Source organism: Anopheles maculipalpis, chromosome 2RL, assembly GCF_943734695.1.
Source record: "Anopheles maculipalpis chromosome 2RL, idAnoMacuDA_375_x, whole genome shotgun sequence".
In the NCBI taxonomy this organism is placed as follows: domain Eukaryota; kingdom Metazoa; phylum Arthropoda; class Insecta; order Diptera; family Culicidae; genus Anopheles; species Anopheles maculipalpis.
The window spans coordinates 7,833,259-7,854,640 of record NC_064871.1 but is presented as its reverse complement, the minus strand read 5'-3'; the positions used below and the strand labels follow the sequence as shown (position 1 = coordinate 7,854,640).

Sequence of the window (21,382 nt, the reverse complement as noted above, 5' to 3'; positions counted from 1 at the left end):
TAAACTATTGCACAAAAACACCTTTGATGTTTTCAAGGCGTTCTACGATGGTAAGGTTCAATTATTCCAAATAAAATTCAATTTAGGACGTTCTAGGACATTCCTTCTCTAGGACTTAGTCCCTCAGAGGTCCTTCTCAGAGGTCATTGAATCTGCTGACCGGGGGAAAAGGATTCTTTGTGGATTCGGAGCCTTACCAGCTCGAGACCCTCCGCGGTCGCTTACTCCGCTTACCGTTAAACCCGCCACTGCACGTATATAAAAGACTATTTTTATATCAGCTTTTGCTTGATTAGTTTTACGGTATCTCTGATTTATATTCATTTATTAAACATCGATGGCTATACTCTGAAGTGTCCAGCTTTAGTTGAAAACAACTTCCGAAATTCTGCAAAAAGTGTTTAAATGATATTAATTTATGTAGATTACATTTCTTTTAAAATTCTTTAAAATCTTTAAAATAAACTCTTTTTAAAGGAGTTTCTTATAATAAAGGGAAAAGCAAACCTTTTCCGTATCCGAGCTGAAATGCGCTATAACTCCCCCCCAAAACAATTGATTTCCATTCATTAAAACGTAGTCATCACTGCGCATGCATCGGCAGAAGCGCAGCAAAACAAGCACCAGTGACTTCAATGCTTCATGTGGAGTAAATATTTAGAAAACGAACCTGAATTAAACGAAGTTTTTTTCTTCTTGCACCAATAAAAAGCTTATTCCTTATATTTTAATGAACTTAATTTTAACTTTTAACACAGTAAAAACCAAAAAGCTTCATTTTACAAAAAAAAAGCTTCCACCTTTTCCTATGGAAGAAAGACCACTGTGCGCCACGATCAGCACCCGTCGAGCAACAACGGCTTTTTGTGTGTATCGACTCATGGGGCACTTTCAGTTTCGTTGCGATCTTCCTACCGATCGTACGCACTGAAAGCTTTCGGGGTGTGCGCGATACGCCAAAGATCACTGCACCACAGCTGTCAAGGGCTGTTTTGTTTTGATTTGTGGAAAGCTTTCTCTTGAAGAAGAAGGTAACATTTTCGTGTTTTCGCACGCAAAAGTGGAAGTGTGTCGTTTGTTTGTTCTTTCATTGACATCGAGCGTCAAACTCAGCAAACAATTCTCACACATAAAACTGTTTTACGTGAAGTGAATTATGGCGTCTAGTGGAGGGGAGAAAGAAAGATCCGGTACCGAGCAAATGGCAGAAAGTGTACCGAAAACAATCAAGCAGAAGCGTACGGCAGATGAGCTGGATGATAAAAGTGAAGCAAAGTAAGTGGCTTTGGTGATTGCAAAAGTGATGACATGTAGAGGTTTCGGGTCCAGATATCTGGTGGGATTTTTTTTGGAGGGAATGGATTAGATGTCTTCTTCGGCTGTTGCGCAAGCGTTGCGGTGAAAGATGGTTTCGTTGTGGTTGTTGTATGGCCTGCTGATGAGCACTGCTGCATGCGGGATCGGCTTAAGCGTCAAGGTTAGAGGGCCACGTTGGTTGCTTCAAAAAAGACCGGTTTTTGGTGAGGCACAAGCCTAATGTAAATAGCCTGTAAAAAAATCTCATTAAACGAATGACATTTTGATTGAAGATTGCAATCAAGTGGCCTTAAGACATAAGAAGAGACCTATTTAAAATATGATTTAATTTTGTTCAATTTTCAGAAACAGCTGGTGGCTTCTGTTTGGTGCAATCTTAGTACTGACGGTTGGTACCCGCTTCTACAATGTAACTGTTCCCGACCACGTATGCTGGGATGAGACACATTTCGGCAAAATGGGAAGCTGGTACATTAACCGGACATTCTTCTTCGATGTGCATCCACCGCTCGGCAAGATGTTGATCGGTCTGTCCGGTTATCTTACCGGGTACGATGGAACGTACCCATTTGACAAACCTGGCGACAAGTACAACGGAACGCACTATGAAGGAATGCGAATCGTAAGTATTGATTGTGCGCCTTATCCTGTATTCTATGCTCAAATGTCTACCTTTATCTTCCTTTCATAGTTCTGCACAGCACTCGGTGCAGCAATTGTTCCAATGTCGTTCCATACCGTCTGGGACATGACGGGTTCATTGACAGCGTCCACATTTGCAGCCGCCTACATCCTGTTCGACATCGGTATGCTTATTCTGAACCGATACATTCTACTCGATCCACCGCTCATCTTCTTTATGACTGCTTCCGTCATGGGTATGGCGCGTGTGTCACGACTGACCAGAGAATCGAGCAGTTTCTCCACTTCTTGGTGGATTTGGTTAGCATTCACGGGCTCCATGTTGGCGTGTACGATAAGTGTGAAATTTGTCGGACTGTTTGTAGTCCTGCTGGTTGGACTTCATACCGCAAGTGATCTGTGGGATGTACTCGGTGACTTAAGCCTTCCCATCTCACACACCGTCCGTCAGCTGATTGCACGTGCGCTTACGTTGATTGTGCTACCAATCATCCTGTACACTAGCTTCTTCTACATCCATCTGACGGTGCTGAATCGCAGTGGAAGTGGTGATGGTTTCTACAGCTCCGGCTTTCAGTCCAATCTGATAGGCAATTCTCTCTACAACGTGTCGATGCCTCGACAAGTTGCCTACGGTGCTGTGGTAACGCTGAAAAACCACAAAACAGGTGGAGGATACTTGCACTCGCACAATCATCTTTACCCGAAGGGTTTTGGTGCCCGCCAGCAACAGGTTACGACGTACAGCCACAAGGACGATAACAACAAATGGTTGATTAAGCCATACGACAAGCAAACGCTGGAGAACATTACGCTCATCAAGCACGGCGATTTGGTACGGCTGGAGCATGTACAGACGAAAAGAAATCTACACTCACATCGGGAGCAAGCGCCGGTAACGAAGAAGCACCTGCAAGTTACCTGTTACGGTGAGGTGAGTACATTTACTTAAAAGTATTTTAAGACACACTAAATTCCTGCGCTAAAATCTGGTTTTATGTTGGGTTTATTGTAAACGAGGGTGATTTCTTCACCAGCGCAAATACACGTTTTCAAAGCTTTTCGTGCCTGAAAGCTCGAAGCGCTAGCTTGGTACAAGGAAAGACTGTATAGGTGGCGCTAATGTCGCAAAGAAGACATTTGAAATTCGTTTACAAAATTTACACAATGGGCTAGGTAATAATATTTTAGCACAATTTATTTTACTGAATAATACTTTACTTAATCTTTTTTTCTCTTTGTAATAATATTGTAAGATCTGTTGAAATTAAATTAAATTGTACATTCTTCCGAACCTATCTCTCTGTATCTCTCTTTCAGGACGGTCAAGGAGACACAAACGATGTATGGATGGTACAGATCGTCGGTGGAAAATCTGGTCAGGTAGTGGAAACCGTTACGAGCCGACTGACCTTCTACCACTACATCGAGCGCTGTGTTCTGACCACCACCAACAAACAGCTACCCAAGTGGGGTTTCGAACAGCAGGAAGTCACCTGCAATCCCAACATTCGCGACAAAGCCGCCCAATGGAACGTGGAGGACAATCAGTTTGATAAATGTAACTAACGCTCTTTATCACTCTCTCCCTCTTACTCTCTCACTCGCTCTCACTTCTGAAGGGACATTTTATTGACTTCTTTTATGTGTACGCTCAGTACCGAGCGTTAACTTTCAGGTTTACGCACCGGGCTTCATTAGTCGCTTCTTCGAATCGCACGCCGTTATGCTGCAGGGCAATGCCGGTCTAAAGCCGAAGGAAGGTGAAGTTACCAGTCGACCGTGGCAATGGCCCATCAACTATCGGGTGAGTAAATATTAGTTTTTTTTTTGCGACAGTTTGCCCCAGCTTCGAACGGAATCGATTTTTTGAAGTCATCTTAATGATGATGTCGAGCAATGGGCTGCGACAATGAAGCTGAAGCGGAAGCGGAAGCGGAACGTTAGAATGCATCAAAAGCTGTGTCAGTCCGCGTTTCTGGATCGATATGCCATGAGTCATTACCATTCAATTTCGTTGCACCATTCCAATCAGCAGCACATCAGCACGGTTCCAAAGTCAATAACCTTTTATCGGTATACCAATAGCATTATGAAAACGATTAATGCCGCTTTCTTTTAGCAAGCGGAGGTCATTATAGATCGTAAAGGAAATTTATGATTAACCAATCATACCGAGGCGTCAACAGCATCTCCTGTATGACAGGGTCAGGGTGAATAGTTACGGCCGGTTGTTAGTAGGATAATTAGAAGTTCGTTGGTGCGAGATGTCCCTTCGTACTTAAACCCCTTTTTTACGTTGACTTGCTTTCGTAGCGTTCTTCTCATTAAAGTGGTAACAACAATCGCACCTACATAATCGAGTTGTCCTAACGAGTCGTGCAACCACCACCACCACCACTATCATTTGTATTCAGAATTTATCGGAAGTAAAGATTTGGTGTGAAGCAGGATGCATGTGTGTGTGTGTGTGTGTGTGTGTGTGTGTATGTGCGACTAACCCTTGCCATGCTCCATTTGAGCACGTCATTGAGCAATTAAGACGTTACCACAGCACCTGGTAGGCGAAAGGTCGAGGCCAAACGGACGCATGTGAAGTAATTAAGAGTTCTTGAGCTGGAGAGGTTCCTTTGCCATGCGTATGCGTGTGCTTTCGGGGAGGCCGGTGAAGACGAAACGGTGCGATGCCGGGGATGCTGCTTTCCTCTTAATCCACGACAAAGGACGCACAAGATGTTGTGAGGAGGCTGGAGAGGCTTGCTCGATGGATCCTAATGCGATGTACGCGTAGCGGTGAATGTAGAGTGTCTCAAAGGGCTTGTTTTGGGGCAGAAGAATTAAGCATAGCTGCTGCAGTCGGTTTGAGGTAGGAGAATATTTTCTTATTTTGAATGCGTTGATAGAAGACGATATTCGTTCGAAACTAATTGCTGCGACATTTCCTTTTCTATGAATGCGTACCGATAAATATTATTAGACACATTATAATCGTAACTAGGAATGTGTTGTGCCATTGGGTGTTTTGCACATTAAACAGAGTTCTTTCAATTTGATAGAAGTTGCCTCAAATACTGCTTAAACCCTAATAAAGATAAACAACGAAATTTATGCATCAGATAGGACCGAACTAATTGCTTAGGGAATTTTCAAAAAATTTCCACTCAGAAGTAGAATGATTAACAGTTGAAAGTTGTAAAAAAAATCCCTCTACTTTCTCTGCGCAATGATTTCATGTTGCAATACGATAGGCACAATAAACCAGTTAATGGACGATGCAAGCACAAAATTGAAACAAGTAACAACAAAATGCCTAGCACGATTCATAATCAAAAGCTTTGCTAATGTTCATGTATTGTTTTTCCTAAACAGTGGAAAAATTCCAAAAATATTGCAACAAAAACACCCCCACCGTGATCCTGCGTGATCCTAAACCGTGATCCTGCGTCGAGGTAAGGTTTTTTTTTCTTTGGGGGGCTTTCTCTTTTCCCATACTTTCCAAAGCTTATCACCGTCACAGCTGGTGTGTCTGTTGCCTTAGCGCAAACTTCATCCGGTGGACACAATTTGTCGCCCCATTGAATGCCGTTTAAAGGCCGAAACTTTATCGCCAGTAAAAACCACGGCAGCCTTACGCGAATGCTTCCATGCCTCGCACGCCTTGTTTTTCCACAGTTTGGGGTCATTTTTTGTACACTTTTACGACGTATCACCGTCCACCCTGCATTGGAAACTTCGCGTCGCAATGACTAAAAGCACGCAGGAAAGTGGTGCGCGCGGGAAGGTGTCTTTTTTTTCTTTCTTTCGCTCTATTTCCACCGCTCGCTTACGCAATTTTCTGTCGCGCGAGCCTTCAGGCTTTATCTTTACACTTGAAATAAATTCAAACTCCCCATGCACGCTTCAAACCGATGGGAGCTAGGGTTTCTAGTTTTGGGAGAGAAAAAAAGTTGCTTTTCAAATGTTTTACAACATATCTGAACCAATTTTCTTTCTTTCTCTCGCTCTCTCTCTCTCCTCCACAGGGTCAGTTTTTCTCCGGCTCCGACCATCGCGTTTATTTGCTGGGCAACCCAATCATCTGGTGGAGCAATTTGGTATTTTTAGCACTCTTTTTAATCATTTTCGGCGTGGAGATTATCAGATATCAACGAAACTCCGCATCCGGCCCCAACCCAGTGACAACCCGGAATGCGTCCCCTGCGAGTTCAGCGACCGCGGACGGTAAGTGACGGATTTCTGTGTTTGCTGGTTTTATTAACCCAGGCAAAAGCAACCGGCCTAGTTGCTCCGCAACTCTGGAGTCTGGTGTAGCGTTTCGCGAAATATGCTACGCCATAACTTTTAATTGTGCCCGTATTTTTGAGGCAACTCGACTCTTCGGCAAAGGATAGGAAGGTAAGCTTCCTTTCTCCGAGCGTAAACGTGGGGTGACCCAGCAGGTTATGCGACGGTGTCATTTGCAAAGTCTTCTTGAAATGGACGACAAATTAGTTGCTGCTCGAATTCGACCCGACTCGATTTACACGACAACAGAGACCTCACCGGTACCTCAAATTGTTGCTAAATGGCCGTACCATTAGGGCCGAGGGCGATCCTCGCTTCTTTGCAACATTGTTTTAATCTTGCAAACGCGCAAGGGTACGCAACGGTTTTGGGGCGATTCTAATTAAGCGGAGTGTCATGTTTGAAGTTTTTCATACTGGAAGTACAATGTGCCCTTTAATTTGGAGTCGGAAGAACCCATTTGTATCGGTAGCATCGAGAAGATATTAAAACAAATTGGTCGAATTACTACGAGTAGCCAGTTAGTCGCCTAAAGCTGCAGTTAAGTTGGTTATTTTGCTATACGAATTGCATAGTTTTAGGCGCTTACATTTATAATACATGTATTGAGATTACCAAGACGTTTCGTAGCCATCTAGCAAATATTTAACAACGGATTTCTCTACAACTTTCTTGCTACAGCTACGAAATGGCAACTGCTGCGCGCATCCCTTTGGCTGTTCGGTGGATGGTTGATTCACTATCTACCCTTCTACGCGATGGGACGCGTCCTCTACTTCCATCACTACTTTCCCGCCCTCGTCTTCAACTCGATGCTCGCCGGTAAGTGTCACCTCCCCCAAAACAGTGTCTAACGCAGTGTCACCTTCCGATTCATTAATCATCCTCGGGCCATTGCCGCAATTTCTTTAAGGCTGGTCAAAAGAACAGTCACACGGAAGGAAGGAAAAATAAGAATCCATTACGATAGCAACAACAGCCCGAAAAAAAAAAACCTCACACAAATGAATATTCTAATCACCTTCGTCACAACGAACGAAAACGAGAACAAATTGGTGAGCTTTTGAAGCTTTCGGAACGAGCAGTCTGGGATGGGATTATTTAATGTAATTTAATTGACAAACTTTCCCAGCCAACCCTTCAAGGTTTTTGGGACTACAAAAGCAACAACAACAAAAAAAATCATAAGCAAACAAACAACGTCACCATAGAGGTCGAACTTCGAACGAGAAATTAAGGGACCGGGTTGTAAAAGGGTTTCCACCCTCCCCGCGCCAGCAGTTTCGCTTTGTTCGGCCACGATAGCCACGATGGATGTGTTTTTAACGAGGCAGCTCATTTCACTGTTTCGGTAACCCGAGGAGCCGGCACGAGCCGAAAGCCCTGATTGACGGACGTGTTTTGAATCGAGTTTTCCGCCGGTCCCGAAATGGACTTTGTAAGTGGCTTTTTTCGGTGAGTGACTTTCCCATTTTGAAGCGCCCGTAAGTTGGAATGTGTGTGTGCCGAGTGAGGGCAGGTCATTTCCATACACATGTAAAATAGTCACGTGAAAGCGTTGGGCAATCTGAATGGCATGAAGGCTTCATGTATGAATTCCGACGCCGATGAATGGTCGTCGAACTGTTGGAATCCACTTAAATTGATTGAAAAGCAGCCAGCACCAACGGAAGCTCATGAAAGATTCGGCTTTTGTGAACTCGATTTGCACTTATTTTCCTCTCCTTCTTTTTTTTTTGTCGGTATTAATTTTTAAAATTCATATTTTCACGCACCACCAAGTTTGGAAGGGAGGGAACCAACACTGGTGCAGAACGCTGGTGACCGGGGTGGGAGTTGGAGCGGTTCAGCAGCGGCAAGTGATTATCCATTCCACAAGGAGATGATTTTAATGAGCTCTTCAGCTGAATGCTTTCACCAAAGAACGGTAAGGATTCGATGTGAAGTTCGGGGGCTTGATTTTTACCCCGGTGCACCATGGCTGCAATTGGCCATGTACGGACTGCAACCAAACCGCGCGCTCGGACCGTCGAAGCGTAGAAATTCAATTTCATAACGAAATTAGTTTTCGAACCCTCCCCACTTTTTTCTTCTCCACTGTCACCCTCCAGCATCCATCTCGAAACACCTGAGCCTTCGATTGTCTGTGATAATCGGGTGAATCGCGTGAAAACTCATTATGGAAACCACAGGCCGCACGGGACGGGCAATTGGCCGGTGGGAGGCTGTTGTTGGCTGACAATAAATTTTATTGTGAAAAGACGTCCGAACGCATCCGACGGCAAAACTTTGATTGGTGTAAGCTCGTGTTAGTGGAATCAATTAAAATTTTCGAATCCCAGCATGATGGGGATGTGGTGTGCATGTAACGATCAGGGTTTTTAGGGGTTTGTTATCGAGTTAGTTAGGGTAAAATGGGACCGGTGAACAGTTTATTTCACGGTTTCCCATCCACCACATGATTGCAAATTAATTTAAATCGATGGAAGAGAAAAAAAATCCATAATAACAAATGATACGCTACTCATTGGGTAGCTGCCGGTTGCCTACATTTAGGCGCTTTCTCTGTAATTCCCTTTTTTCCTGTTGGCGTATCTGTGGTATAAAATTGTAAAGTAAACATTCGTTTGTTTTTACAGTGCTTTCAAACTTTATTGAGCTCAAACATATTTGAATAAACTTCTCAGTAGTTCATTTCATCCAAACTACGAAGCCAGTCTCGTACATGGGATAAAGTTGGAAATGAACTCTCTGTCTGCTGTCTGAACAACACCTGCCACCGTGAGGGCAAGCAAAATGGAAGGTAACAAGGCGAAAAAAATCAATCCCTCTCTCCGAATTGACCATTCCTTAACATCATGATTTCTCACCGGAATAGAAAAACTTGTACCGAAACGAGTTCGAGTGGCACATTCCAAAAATTCAATTTGTATGCGTTCCCAGTCGTCCACCTGGTACATGTGTAGCTACAACTACAATAACGACAAACAAAAAAACAACTCTACTCCACCAACGCGGCCCCCCTATAAGGTTCACCAACTCAACGGTGTGGAAAGTGGAAAAATGTTAAATTACTCCAAAATTACTTGCTCCAACAACTTCACACAATGGCACATCAAGATGGTTGTCGAAAGGAAGGAGAGAAGTTTTTGGTTGGACCTACGCCGTCTGCATTAGCCTCCAACGGTAAGCCGGAACGCATCCTCGCATCGTGCTGGCACAAAGCCGTGGCATGCAAAAGGTCAAGGCAGGAAAAATCCAATTTTTGTTACAATCGAACAAACGGTGCAAAATAGAAGCTCGCATAGGTTGGGCAATGGTCCGGACCGGGGTTGGATTTGTACGACCGGATTGGGGGAAGTAAATTTCGAATGAAAAACGGAACTAAGCAAAAGAAAGCAAAAGAGGGAAAAAAAACTCGATCCAAGTTGAAGGCAACTTGTGGCAGCAGCAGCAGTCGATGTCGATTGTAATAAAGCAGAGAAACAAGGACAAGGATGATGATTTCTTCCGTTTCCTTCATTTTTCTTCCTGTTTTCCTTTCATCGATAAAGAAAGAGCCCTTGCCCTTGGGGCCCTCTGTGTTGTGTAGGTTTATTTTTCATTTGCCACCGTCGGACATCATCAACACACTTCCTATTTCCCAATCTCGTTTTAGAGTTCCGTCCTTCTGCGACGGTGTTTTCCACCGGGCGAAAGGAAATCTCTTATTTCTAGCAAAATATCCGTCCACCTTCTGGGCCACCTTTTCTCCCGAGTTGGATGGTTTTCGCTTCACTGCTTCACGGCGACCTCCTACGGTGCGGTAATAAGCGGTCGGTCGGGACGCGTCTCATAAAGCTGGACCGAAGCAAATCAATTGTACAGCGTGCAGTGACATCTTACAAGCGAGCGCCACTGTTATTCTTTTCCTTCTACCAACGCACTCTTTGAAGTTTTTGTTCGATTCGGTAGCGCGAGACTGTAGAAGTGCTTTGAGGTGAAGATACTTGAAGGAAAGAAAAACTTGCTTTTTTCCCTTGTTTTGTGCTGCTGTTGTTGGCAGAATGTTCACTTAATTTGTGTTCGAGAATCCTCACTTTTCGTATGAATCCCTAGGATTTATTTGAATATTCTAATTTATTTCGTTCACCAGTGGGTGGTGGTTCGATTCTTTGTGGCTTGTATTATTTTTATAAGCTTAACGTTGAATTATTAATCGTGGTCCAATATTGAAACGAGCGCCAATTCAAACATAAGAATTTAATAAATCAATTTCTCCACTAAATCAAACAGTTGAACCGTAAATAGTCTCCTTTTCACACTAATAGGCCACGTGTGCATTTATCTGCGTGTTGCAATTAACTCTACCCTAACCAATGCACCATTTCCTCACTTTCCATTGCTAGAACTCTTCACCACAATGGTGATGAAATCGATAATTTAAAGGTGTGTGAGTGTGCCTGTGTGTTTTCTGATTTTTTGGGGTGGATTTTCGTTTGTTTGGTTTGTTTCGGGGCTTAAAATTTCACCCAATAAACACCACTTTCAGCGCCACAAATGCCACACACACACACACACATGGACACCATTTTATTGCCACAATATTTGCAAACATGCCCACCGACAGCGTGCTAGAGCGGGCAGTGGCCGTGACTGTATACCATTCGGTGTCAGTTGGTCACTTTGCCGGCCAACCAATCTTTCAGCTAACCAAACCGGACGGATTGTTGGAACTGAATATTGCGCGCACAAGCACACACGCACACGTATTCCCGTCGTACGAGGGTGTGAAATTAAAACACAATCCTTTCAGTACACTTCCAACACGATTTTCGAACCATTCGAAAGGGGGAGGATGATGGGAACAATCCGGGGGACAAAGGAGGCTAGCTGATGTGAGTAAATTGTACCGGACGAATGTCCAAGTGGCAATGTTGGCATGGGTCAAGTAGAGCCAGATTTTTGGACAACAATTAATTGGCAAATTGAAATCGATCTATTTATTTAACAATTTATGGTGTTGCTTTGGTGTTGATTTTTTGGTAAATAAACCATCCTGTCCTAGCGACAACTATTTCAGTTAAGTTGCTTTGTTAAAGAAACTTTGGATTTTTTATTTTTTTAGTTATGTAAAAATGCTGGAAATATTGTTTATATAAAGTATTTTTTAATTACAGCCTCAGTTATCTTGCGATAAATTAAGAAAAGTCGCTCGTTGCGTTGGTAATCGGCTATTATTCATTTCTTTACTCCTAAATTTATGCTATCTGCAAATAATCCACAAGTAATCAACTGAATTTCTTAATTAATTTCATCGCGCTCTAGTGCTGGAAAAAGCGAATCTCAATCTTAGCAACCGTATACGTTTACCTTCAATTAAACACCAACAAGGTAGGATATCTTAAATGAATCCAAATCGGATAGAATCCGGTCAATCCGGGTCCAATCCGATGTGAAACATTCTAGAGAGCGACTCTTTTAATTTTCTGAGTCTCGCATGTACCAAAACTATAGCACACGTTAGTGAAGTTTAGTTTTGTGTTCTTATAACTAATTCAATTTTGTTAATTGTATAAACTTTGATTTGTTTTAAACGATTGCCGTCCGAATTGAATAGCTTTATTCGTTTGGCACTTTGATTAGTCGATTATTTAAACTCTTACTTATAATTATTTTCACTACTGTCAGTAATCTTCGGTGAAATACAATCACTTATAACTATCGCCTACTAGTTTCCCTCTCGTACAAGTGTACCAATGTTATCAACACTTACTGTAACAACACAATTTATTAACGCCCAGTAAACCCCATAGCGTCCATTGCTCAACGCACGTGCAGTATGCGAACGTACACGTCCAAATTCAGCGGTCATTAATTTTGAACACCAAATATCGGCTGGAAAACCGCACCCCGTAACCGGGCCAGGATTTATGCGATATCGGAGCAAGAGAGAGGGAGAGAGTGCTCCCGGCGCTTTGGTCGCGGTTTGTACCCCTTCCTTTCCCAGCCATCAATCGTTCTGCCAGGGTTGGTGATCCTTTCTGTGATATTTGTCAATCTAAAAAGTTCGATCTGGTTTCATCTAAACCAACGAAGAGTGAAAAAATGGACAGCATATTTGACATTGGTGAATAGTTTTGCGAACCACATGACGATCCCTATAATACTTTTGATGCTTTAGATCGGTTTTCAATCTCCCTGCTTTTGTGTATGTTACGTTCCAGCTACAATTGTAAACTATTCCCGACTAACCACAACGAATTGTGCTCTTTTCGTTACAGGTGTAATGCTCGATTACATTACGGGTCGGCTGCCGGGATGGTTACGTCATGCCTGTCTGGGTACGGCGATGGCTGGACTGGTGTACAGCTTCGTGCTCTTCTCGCCCCTCGCCTACGGCATGAATGGTCCCTTCAGCCACGAACCAAACTCAACGTTGGCCTCGCTCAAGTGGATGAGCAGTTGGGAGTTTTAAGCGTAAACATTGCTGTTATTGTTGCACAGGAAAAAAGGCAAAAGTTTTGTTTCGTTACACCGAACAAGAAGGTGTTCAAGCTGAGAATTTTGTTAGAAGCGCCCAAAAGTTTACAAATGACTCAAACACTTATAGTTACTACTTTTATGCTTATCATCTTTTTGAAAACTAAACAAATAGTCCCTTCAGCTGAGATTATAGCTTATTATAGACAATCGTTCTCATAAATACTCGTTACCACAAGCAAAATTGTTAATTATTATTATGTTTCGCAATCAACACTCAACGCTCAATTGCGCACTATTTCCAATCGACTCTCATCCTCTCTAAACAACTTTATCGAACATTTCGATTGACAACACGCCCCATATTATGACCCTTTAAATCTATGATAATTCCATACAGGAAAATGGGCACCCAATTTGAAAGGTTTCGCCGGTTCAAACCCCGTTAGATCACACCCCAATAAACTATGTCGAAACATTGCCCATTATCAGATTTTTCAATTGCGATCCCGTTTGAAGCGCGGCGCTTTGTCGAACCGGTTTTTTTTATTATTTGCCGAGCCGTTCTGGGTTCGGTGGACACACCAAAGCAGCCCAACCTTAACGTAACATTCTTGTGAATCTCTTTTGTTGCTTTTGGGAAAGTTCCGGGTTTTGTGGTTTCCGGATCATTATCTACGGCTTTTGATTATGTTTTGCTGGAACAGCTGGAGTGGCTGAACTTCGAACACCGCCCCAAAAAAAAAAAAAGGGATCAAACGTGTTCAACGGGCAAAAAGGGTTTACCTCGAGTAATCCTCGGCAATTTCAATCTTTATTTCCCCCCTTTTGTGTGTTGGCTGTTGTGTCCGGTAATAAACGGTTGACCCCAACGAAAAAAAATCCTTCAAAATTAGGAAGGCTGGAATGGCAATGATACGGGAAAGATTTATTCACCGTCAACGGAGTAACCCGGTCCCGCTTGAGCTCACTTCACACTCACTTACTCATCCACTTAACCTCAACAAATGAGCGTGAAGATTTCGGTTCCAATCGGTACGAGCTTCTCTCAACCCCATTAACACTTCATGGGGAAATACGGCTACAAACGGCAAGGGATCAGTGCAACCCCGCTTTCTTCAATCCATTTGGAGAAGTTAATAATCCTTCCCGTTGGATCCGAAACATTACATTTACACCATTACAACTTCAGCGGACATTGCGTACAACGTTCTGCAAAGTTGCTAGCCACCGAGCGTTCAGAAGTCATCAGAAGGCAAACATTTGCTAACGAAATTGTAAATTGCTTTTCAAAAGACGACACTCGTCTGACGAGGAATAGGGATGGGATCACATTTCGAAGACGATGGTCATCGTCAGACGACAGTAGAAGCATGCTCAGATTTAACTTCACGTCATCTTCGCTGCCGGGAGTAAGTGAGACTTCACATAACGTCGTGGGGATGGTGATGGTGGTGTCGTCTGTCCTTCAATTAGTTTCCCTGCAGAAAGGTTCAGCTGCATGAGGGCTTCGTTGGTAGAAGAGGAACGTTACAGATGTCAACCCTTGGAAAGGGGTTTCAGATTGTACCCGGACACACCTCGGAAGGGTATGTCATATGTTCAGTTTTCAATAATTCTTGATAAGATGATATGACACAGTTACACTTTGAACTCGCTCAACACGACCGTACCTACTTGTACCCTGTAAAAGCACATCCGAAACACAACTTCTTCACAACCGGCAAACTATGAATGTTTTTCTTTTGCAACAAGAAAGCAATCTTGAAATTTGAGGCATGAAATAGCGTTGAACGGGTGCCATTACTTCTACGAGCGTGTGAAGCTCTCCAGGATTCCAGCTGGCGAAAGGATTTACAGAAGCAATATTTGCATTGCATGCGCTTACTATTTGCATAGCCAGCTGCAAGCAGATTGATTATTTGCCGACCGGAAAACACCATTCGGGAGTAAATCCTTGCTTTGCTTTGCTGATTAGAATGCAACATGTGGTTTCAGGCAGCTTGTCACGATGAACTTCACTGTTGGAAGTGTGGTTTTCGCAACAAGTGTGCGACAGTTCTATTCTGACAGAAATGGTTTAGGAAAGGTTTTCTGATAGAAAAGTTGCATTATTTAAGAGGACTAGTCAATGTCCGGTTGAAAATACCTTTGCATGTCATTGATGCTCCTTTCTCACGCTCATCCGTTAATCTATATGTACTCACGCACTGTCTTCGTTCTTGTCCTCCCATTGCGATTGCATCAAGGATATCTTCCGTTGGCGCGAGTGATTGTTGGTTTAATTCTTTTTCATATCTATTTGACTTAACCATTTCCCTATCTTTCTTCCGTGCATATTTTCGTGCGTTCTCTCTTTCTAGTTCGTCTCCCTGACCCATTTCCTAGGTCGAATTTTAAAATTTTGTAATTTGTTCATCATTTGTGATCATTACAAATTTATAATTGACGTAAAACAAATCATAAAACTTTTAGCGATAAAGTAGCGCATCCTTCCTGTAAGAGCATGTAGATGTAATTAAAAAAAAAACTTCAATCGAGCAATCTAGCGCTCATTGGAGGGACGTACCCCCACCCTGCTCGCTTGCTCATTGTTGCTAAGCTACGACGAAGACAACGAAGTTCGGTTCTGGGTGGGTCGGGTGCGCCACGCGCTCGAGTGTTACCTTGCGTTATTTTATATATAAAGATAGAAAAATATCTTATCCTTTGGCGATTATATTTTTGTCAATATTTTTTCTCTCTCTCTTCAAGTTAAATAGACAAATTAATACGCAGATAAACAAATTATTCCTGACATTATCTTTTTGCCTGAAGAGAAAATAAACAACATACACCCGAATGACATTATATAAATTAATACAAAATACCCCAATGCTGCTCGCTAACCCATTTTGACGCCCAACTGCAAATAAATGGAGCAAAACAAACTGTATTTCAATGCATTATCCCACCATGCAAATGTCGCTAGAGCGCAGAATAAAACATAGTCACACGCACACACTCACATCTCCAAGCAGTGACACTAACCACCAGGCGCCTCCATCACTTGCGGTTTTGGTTGTTTTGGTCAGGGGGAAGAAAAAAAACCCCGCGTCGAAACGCAACCAAACGTGCATCCGTACGAAAGCGTGGAATCAAAACACAAGCCCGAAAAACGGATGCTTCGTCCGCTTTTCCTTAGCTACCGCGTTACGGCGCGTGGAAATCGATGTGTCTCTCTGAGTATGTGTGCGTGTATGTGGTAGCGTTAGTGGTTCCCGCAAGGGCACGCTAAAATGTCAAAACATACGGTACGGGAAACAAACAGAAATAAGGGATAAGAGAACGTGCCTCGTGCTCGAGCGAGAGAGCCGTGACCGAGAGCCGAAAAATGTCATTTATTTATTTTCGGACCGAAACACTAAAGGCGCATACTCACCACGGCAAGTAGCACGATGTTCGGTGGCAGTTTGACATATGGTAAGTTTGACAGGCGTGGTGAATTTCGTCAGTGTGTAGGTGCAACACTAACACCACGGTACGATTTCTTTGTTGACTGACGTGTTTTGCGTGTAAGTGCAGCTTTATAGTAAGCGTATGCAATGGTGAGCGTGGTGCCTATCACACCAATACACATGCGTATAGAATAGACGAACACGAAGTAGGTAGAACATCGGTATTTCTGTTGGTGTCAAAGAGTAGTACAGAGCGGTGAACACACCACCACACAGGCAAACAAGCGTGGTCGTCGCCTTAAAATGGAGCGCTATCGGCAGGACGATTCTCAGTTAAGCGGTCTCGGTTCGTACGGTCGGTTCGATTGACAGTGGCAAGCAGTTACAGTAGTCGGTGCCTGAGTGTTTAACGGCACGGGTTGTGCCTACGGGAGGTGAAAAACACGCATCCACCAAGCTGTCAAACAACTCGCGAGAACGGAAACTACTCTTGATTCTACCAGTGCTGCTGCCAAGGATTCCGGTGCCAGTTCCGAGACGTTTGCTCGGTCCCAAAGCCGTAGGTTTCTATTAAGTTTTGCGAAAGAATAAGTGAGACACGACGAAGGAAGGCTTTTGTGCTAGTTCTAATTTTCCCCCATCAGCCAACCTTAACCCTACGTGAATTCTTCGCCAAGTGGTGAAAAAATTTTCGGCAGGACAATCGGCGTGACCCGAGACCTCGTGAGAGCGTGAGAGCGAGTGAGTGTGTGTATGCATGAAAGTGGAACTTCTGTGCCAGTATGTGTGTTTTAGGTGAGGGTAACTGGACGACTTTTTGTTGTTGTTTTGTTCTGTGTTCCATACCGTTTGTGTTGTGTGGTTCCGTCCGTGTGTTATTGTTTCTTGACGCGACCGGAAAAAGGATGTAACGCGCTCCTCGCTTTGTCCTCAATATCTGGAGCAGAGAGTTCCGTATGGTGGAAAACCGGAAGGCCAACTGGCCGGGAAACAAACAGTTGAATAATTCCCATTTAGCACAGCTGTTGTTATTATTGTTGTTGGTCAAAATATAGCTCCAAAGTCCGGCACGTTCCACATTTTCTTTCCAGAAAAAAAACACGAGAACTATCTTTATTGGTCAATATTTGGGGTGGTCGAGAGCAACCAGAGCAAGATAAAACGAAAACCGCCCAATAACTTTTCCACAAGACATAGTAGGCGCCAACATGAACGTCGCCAAGGGATACGGAAGTTTTTGCGGAGGTTTCCTTTACCCGATTTGGGTCTCGTTATTATCTTCTCTTTCTGCTGAGGTTAGGAGGACACTCTCCAAGTTGGGCCTTTTTTTCGGAAGCGGTCGGTTTGCACTTTTCCAAACTCGGTAAGCGGTAAGCGTCTTGCTGGTCGAGTCGTTACGTGGTGTATTTTATTGGAAACCGATATAAGCACGAAGAACACGCACTGCTGTCGCCTACGCGAGAAAGTAGGCTAAAGGAAAAAATCGGCAAACATCAACACCATCTTCCAACCAAACTGAAGGTGAGCGTGGAGTGGGTGAGTTGTTGGGAAAGTTTGTCCAATTTCTTAACGTGCCATCCACACGTCCCGCTGTGAAAGAGGTCTAAGCGCAAGAACAAAGTGGAGCATAATAAATATGTGAATTTGTTTCCGCGCGACTGTCAGCCCCAAGAAGGCCGGGGTTTTGTGGAAAGCTATAGGATGCGGAAAACGGGAGGCCAGATCGTAACAAACCAACCCAGGACAATCGAATGAAGAGCTAAGCCTGCGCTTCGATCGTGTGAGCTAACCAAGCTCCAAAAAAGTGGAGGAAAAGCACGAAATGGACGGCATCTGAATCAAAACAAAATTCTAACAAAAGGGAAGCAACAACGAATAACAAGCAGCAGCAGGAGGATATAAAAAAGAAACAGAACTCAGCACGCCAACACAAAACTAATGCCGTTTCCCAACCCTCACACTTACCCCTTGTAACGAGCGTGGTCCGAAAGGATGCCATTCTCGAGCACGGACGAATAGATTAAGGCGTCGAAAACTTGATCCTACGCGAAGCTAGAAGAAGTGAGTGTTTTTAGGACTTTGGGGAAGTTGCTTTTAAGTAACGGGCCGCCTCCACTGGCTGGCCATCGGGAGGAGATAGTTGACAGCACAGGAAGAAAGAACACAGCGTAGAAAGGAAGGCGTTGTGGCAACAACAACAACAAAAACAGAAGCAAAATCGACCATTGCATTGGGACTTTGTCGTCCTATCACCCTGTTTTGCTGAGATACTTTTGGCCAGGAAGAGTTTTGTAGACTAGAGCGTTTCTTTGCTCATTGCTGGAAGCAGGCAGACGTCGTCGTTTGCAAAGCTTTTTTGTGGAAGGTTTGGTGGGGTGCATAACAGTAACCGCCCATTGCCATGTTACAATCGATGGACCGTCCTTTCGAATTCTGCTGTCCCCTATTTTGCCAGCATTAAAAGTGTCGCCACCAGCCAAAACTAACGAACGGCAGTGGTAGTAAAAACAAGCCACTCAACCACACTTTCGCTACCATTCGTTGGCCCGGGAGTACTGGGCACGGTTTCAACTGAGCATTAAATGTGTCGCTCGGTCGAGTCGCTTCCCTGCCAAACCAGTAAAATATGATCCATTTGAATCGCTTTTCGGTTTCAATCCAACCGCCGCTGTGTGCTTGTTTTTAATGTGAAGCATAAAAAAGCACAGTCTGGACGCTCTGAAGTGTAATCCCGGATGAAGCTGTAGTGACGATAGCTAGCAAAGATTTTGTCTTCTTACATTTTATCCACTCGGATTGTCGCTAGGATTCCTCGGACAGCTAAAAACAATCACTTTAAAGTTTGTGTTCTTTCTCCCCATTTGCACTACTTCAGGTAGTTGATTTTGACGTTTTAGACGTTGACTTTGAAACCCATTTTGACAGATTGTAGGTGACAAGAAGCGAAAATAGACTAAGTAATTAAAAACACCTTCACCTTTGGCGAAAGAGGTTCAATCGATTATTTTAGGACAACCACCCGTGCCGTGCGGAACAAATAAGAGTCTACTCAACCTTCTGTTTTCTTGCACGAGCAAGGTTAAGATGAATTCACGAACATGCCAAGCTGAAAAGTGACGAGAATTGCCATCTCCTCTGCGCTCGAGCGAGTGTAATTGTGAACGTAGAAAAGCAAAAAAAAAAAGAAGGAACCAACAAAAGTGGAAAGAAAAACGAGATCCCTCCAACCGAGCCAAGCAGCAATTCGTGGAAGTCGGCAGCTGCCAGAGACACAGTGCGCAAACACCGGGACGGTAAGTGCCTATTAGTTAATTAGAACACCCGAAAAAAAAGAGAAAAGAAGTAAATGCCAAAGAAACCCTCACGCAAACCAACAACAGCCAGCTGCCAAGCAAGATCCAACGCTGTTCGGTGGATCTGTTACGCTTTCGTGGATCTGACGGGTCTGGTCGACGAGAACTGTCAAGTACCACCCCGTGAGCGGCTTCTGCAAAACTTCCCCACTTGCAGGATCCTCGAACGGGTCCGTCTGCAGTCGACGCTTCTCTCTGCAGCAATTCGCTGGCACACTCAGCCCTCCGAAAATTAACTTCATGCGTGATTGGCTTCGTGGAATTTCAAGAACGCTTCAATGATGGGGACAGTTGGTCCGTTGCATTGTTGCGCCACGAAAACCTATCCTACCCGAGCGGATAGCAGCACGGCCAAATGGTTTTCTTCCATCCATTTTCTTCCCCTTTGCTGTCCAGTCAGACTCCAATTTTCTCCATCGACTGTTCTTTTGTGAAGAACACGGCGGAAATTACCTGTTGAACAATGACGCAGCAAGTTGTTCATCGACGTACGAAAGGGTGGTCTATTTATTGGATTTTGGGGCGAGGGTTTTCCGCAAAGGAAAATTTGTGTTACTATTATGAAAGAGCAATCAAAATGTGATTCCATCAGATGCTTATTACATTGCACACATTCTACGAACAAGCAGGCAATTAACACATCAACACATACTTGAGTCGTTGTTCCTTTAAGAGCTTGTTAAATTGGAAGAGGTTTCCTTTTTATAGAAGAAATGGTACACGATTTAAACACCAATTTATCATTTTCTAAGAAAATTGTAGTATGCGCCTACATGTACGCTATCTTTAATAGGTAATTTGCCTTCCTAAAACCGTTTCTTTGCTAGTCGTTTTCTCTTTTTATTCTCTTTAAACCTTATAAAAATTATGTTAGGATTAGCTAATGTCTGAGATACTCTACCAAGCTATACTCAAACCTACAGAGTTTCCAAATATCTGTTAGATTCTTCCTTTTTATTAAGAAATAAACTACTTGTCCTTAATGCCAAATTAACGAAAATTTTAATCTTGACAGGCAAAATCTAAAAATTATCTCACAGATTGCATAAATTTAGGCGTGAATCGAAATACTATTTATTTAAGTACAAGAAAATACTGTTAAATGTTTATACAAATCGCTAAGCCATTTCCATTCGACACAATACTTTGAGATGAAATCATCTATCAAGCCCGTCAGCTGTTTGACGCAACAATTGATAGAAATATTCATACACCCAAGCCCACCGTAATCGTTCTGACATCTTTGCCCCACAATGGCCACCATTTGACAGCTCAACAAATTGTTATTTCAACTATCTCTGGACCGTTGCACCATCTTTAGTTTCACATCAAGCTTAAATAACAGCTCACCGTCCACCGGAACCAGCAAAGCCCGATCGACCGAATGCACGGGAAAACGTGCAGCAGTTTGCCCCCGAAAGCGTACCGGAAATCAAAGCAACCGGAGCCGGCTACATGCTGACCATGCCGCCGAATGCCGTTGCATTCCTATGCAAATGATTAAATCAACATTTCACAGTGAATTATACAACCGGAGAGAAATTATGGTTCCCGGTGGGGAAGTTTTATTTCATATGCCCCCATTTTGCTTGGCCTCCCCACTCCCCACCCGGTACTGGGCTTTTGCTGCTGCACTTTCGTTGGTGTTTGCTGCGAAAGGTACGTTAGCCGTAGGACGTTTGTTCAGGATTTGATATAAATCTTGTCCGGTAGACTTATTTAGTGGGCGGCAGGTGAACCGTGAATCTTTCCCATCTTCCCATCATGCCGGGCGCTTCCTGATGGTAAAGCATGGCGAAACCGAACGGCCAGAAAACCTGGCACATTCCCGGTCAACCGTTGGTGGAGGATCAGTACGGTTGCACGAGCTGCTTAACAGTGATTATG

At 43.6% G+C, this 21,382-nt stretch overlaps 2 protein-coding genes across 4 annotated transcripts in view; one reads left to right on the top strand and one right to left on the bottom strand.

Moving 5' to 3' along the window:
• LOC126559230 (translationally-controlled tumor protein homolog) overlaps window positions 1-21,382 on the bottom strand; it is a 183,694-nt gene that overhangs the window by 69,336 nt on the left and 92,976 nt on the right. The window lies entirely within an intron of this gene.
• LOC126559750 (protein O-mannosyl-transferase 2) lies at window positions 1,157-12,700 on the top strand. Its single transcript, XM_050215923.1, has 8 exons — window positions 1,157-1,275; window positions 1,663-1,939; window positions 2,009-2,893; window positions 3,280-3,520; window positions 3,618-3,766; window positions 5,982-6,180; window positions 6,925-7,065; window positions 12,507-12,700. The coding sequence occupies exons 1-8, from the start codon at window positions 1,157-1,159 to the stop codon at window positions 12,698-12,700; spliced, it is 2,205 nt and encodes a 734-aa protein (XP_050071880.1).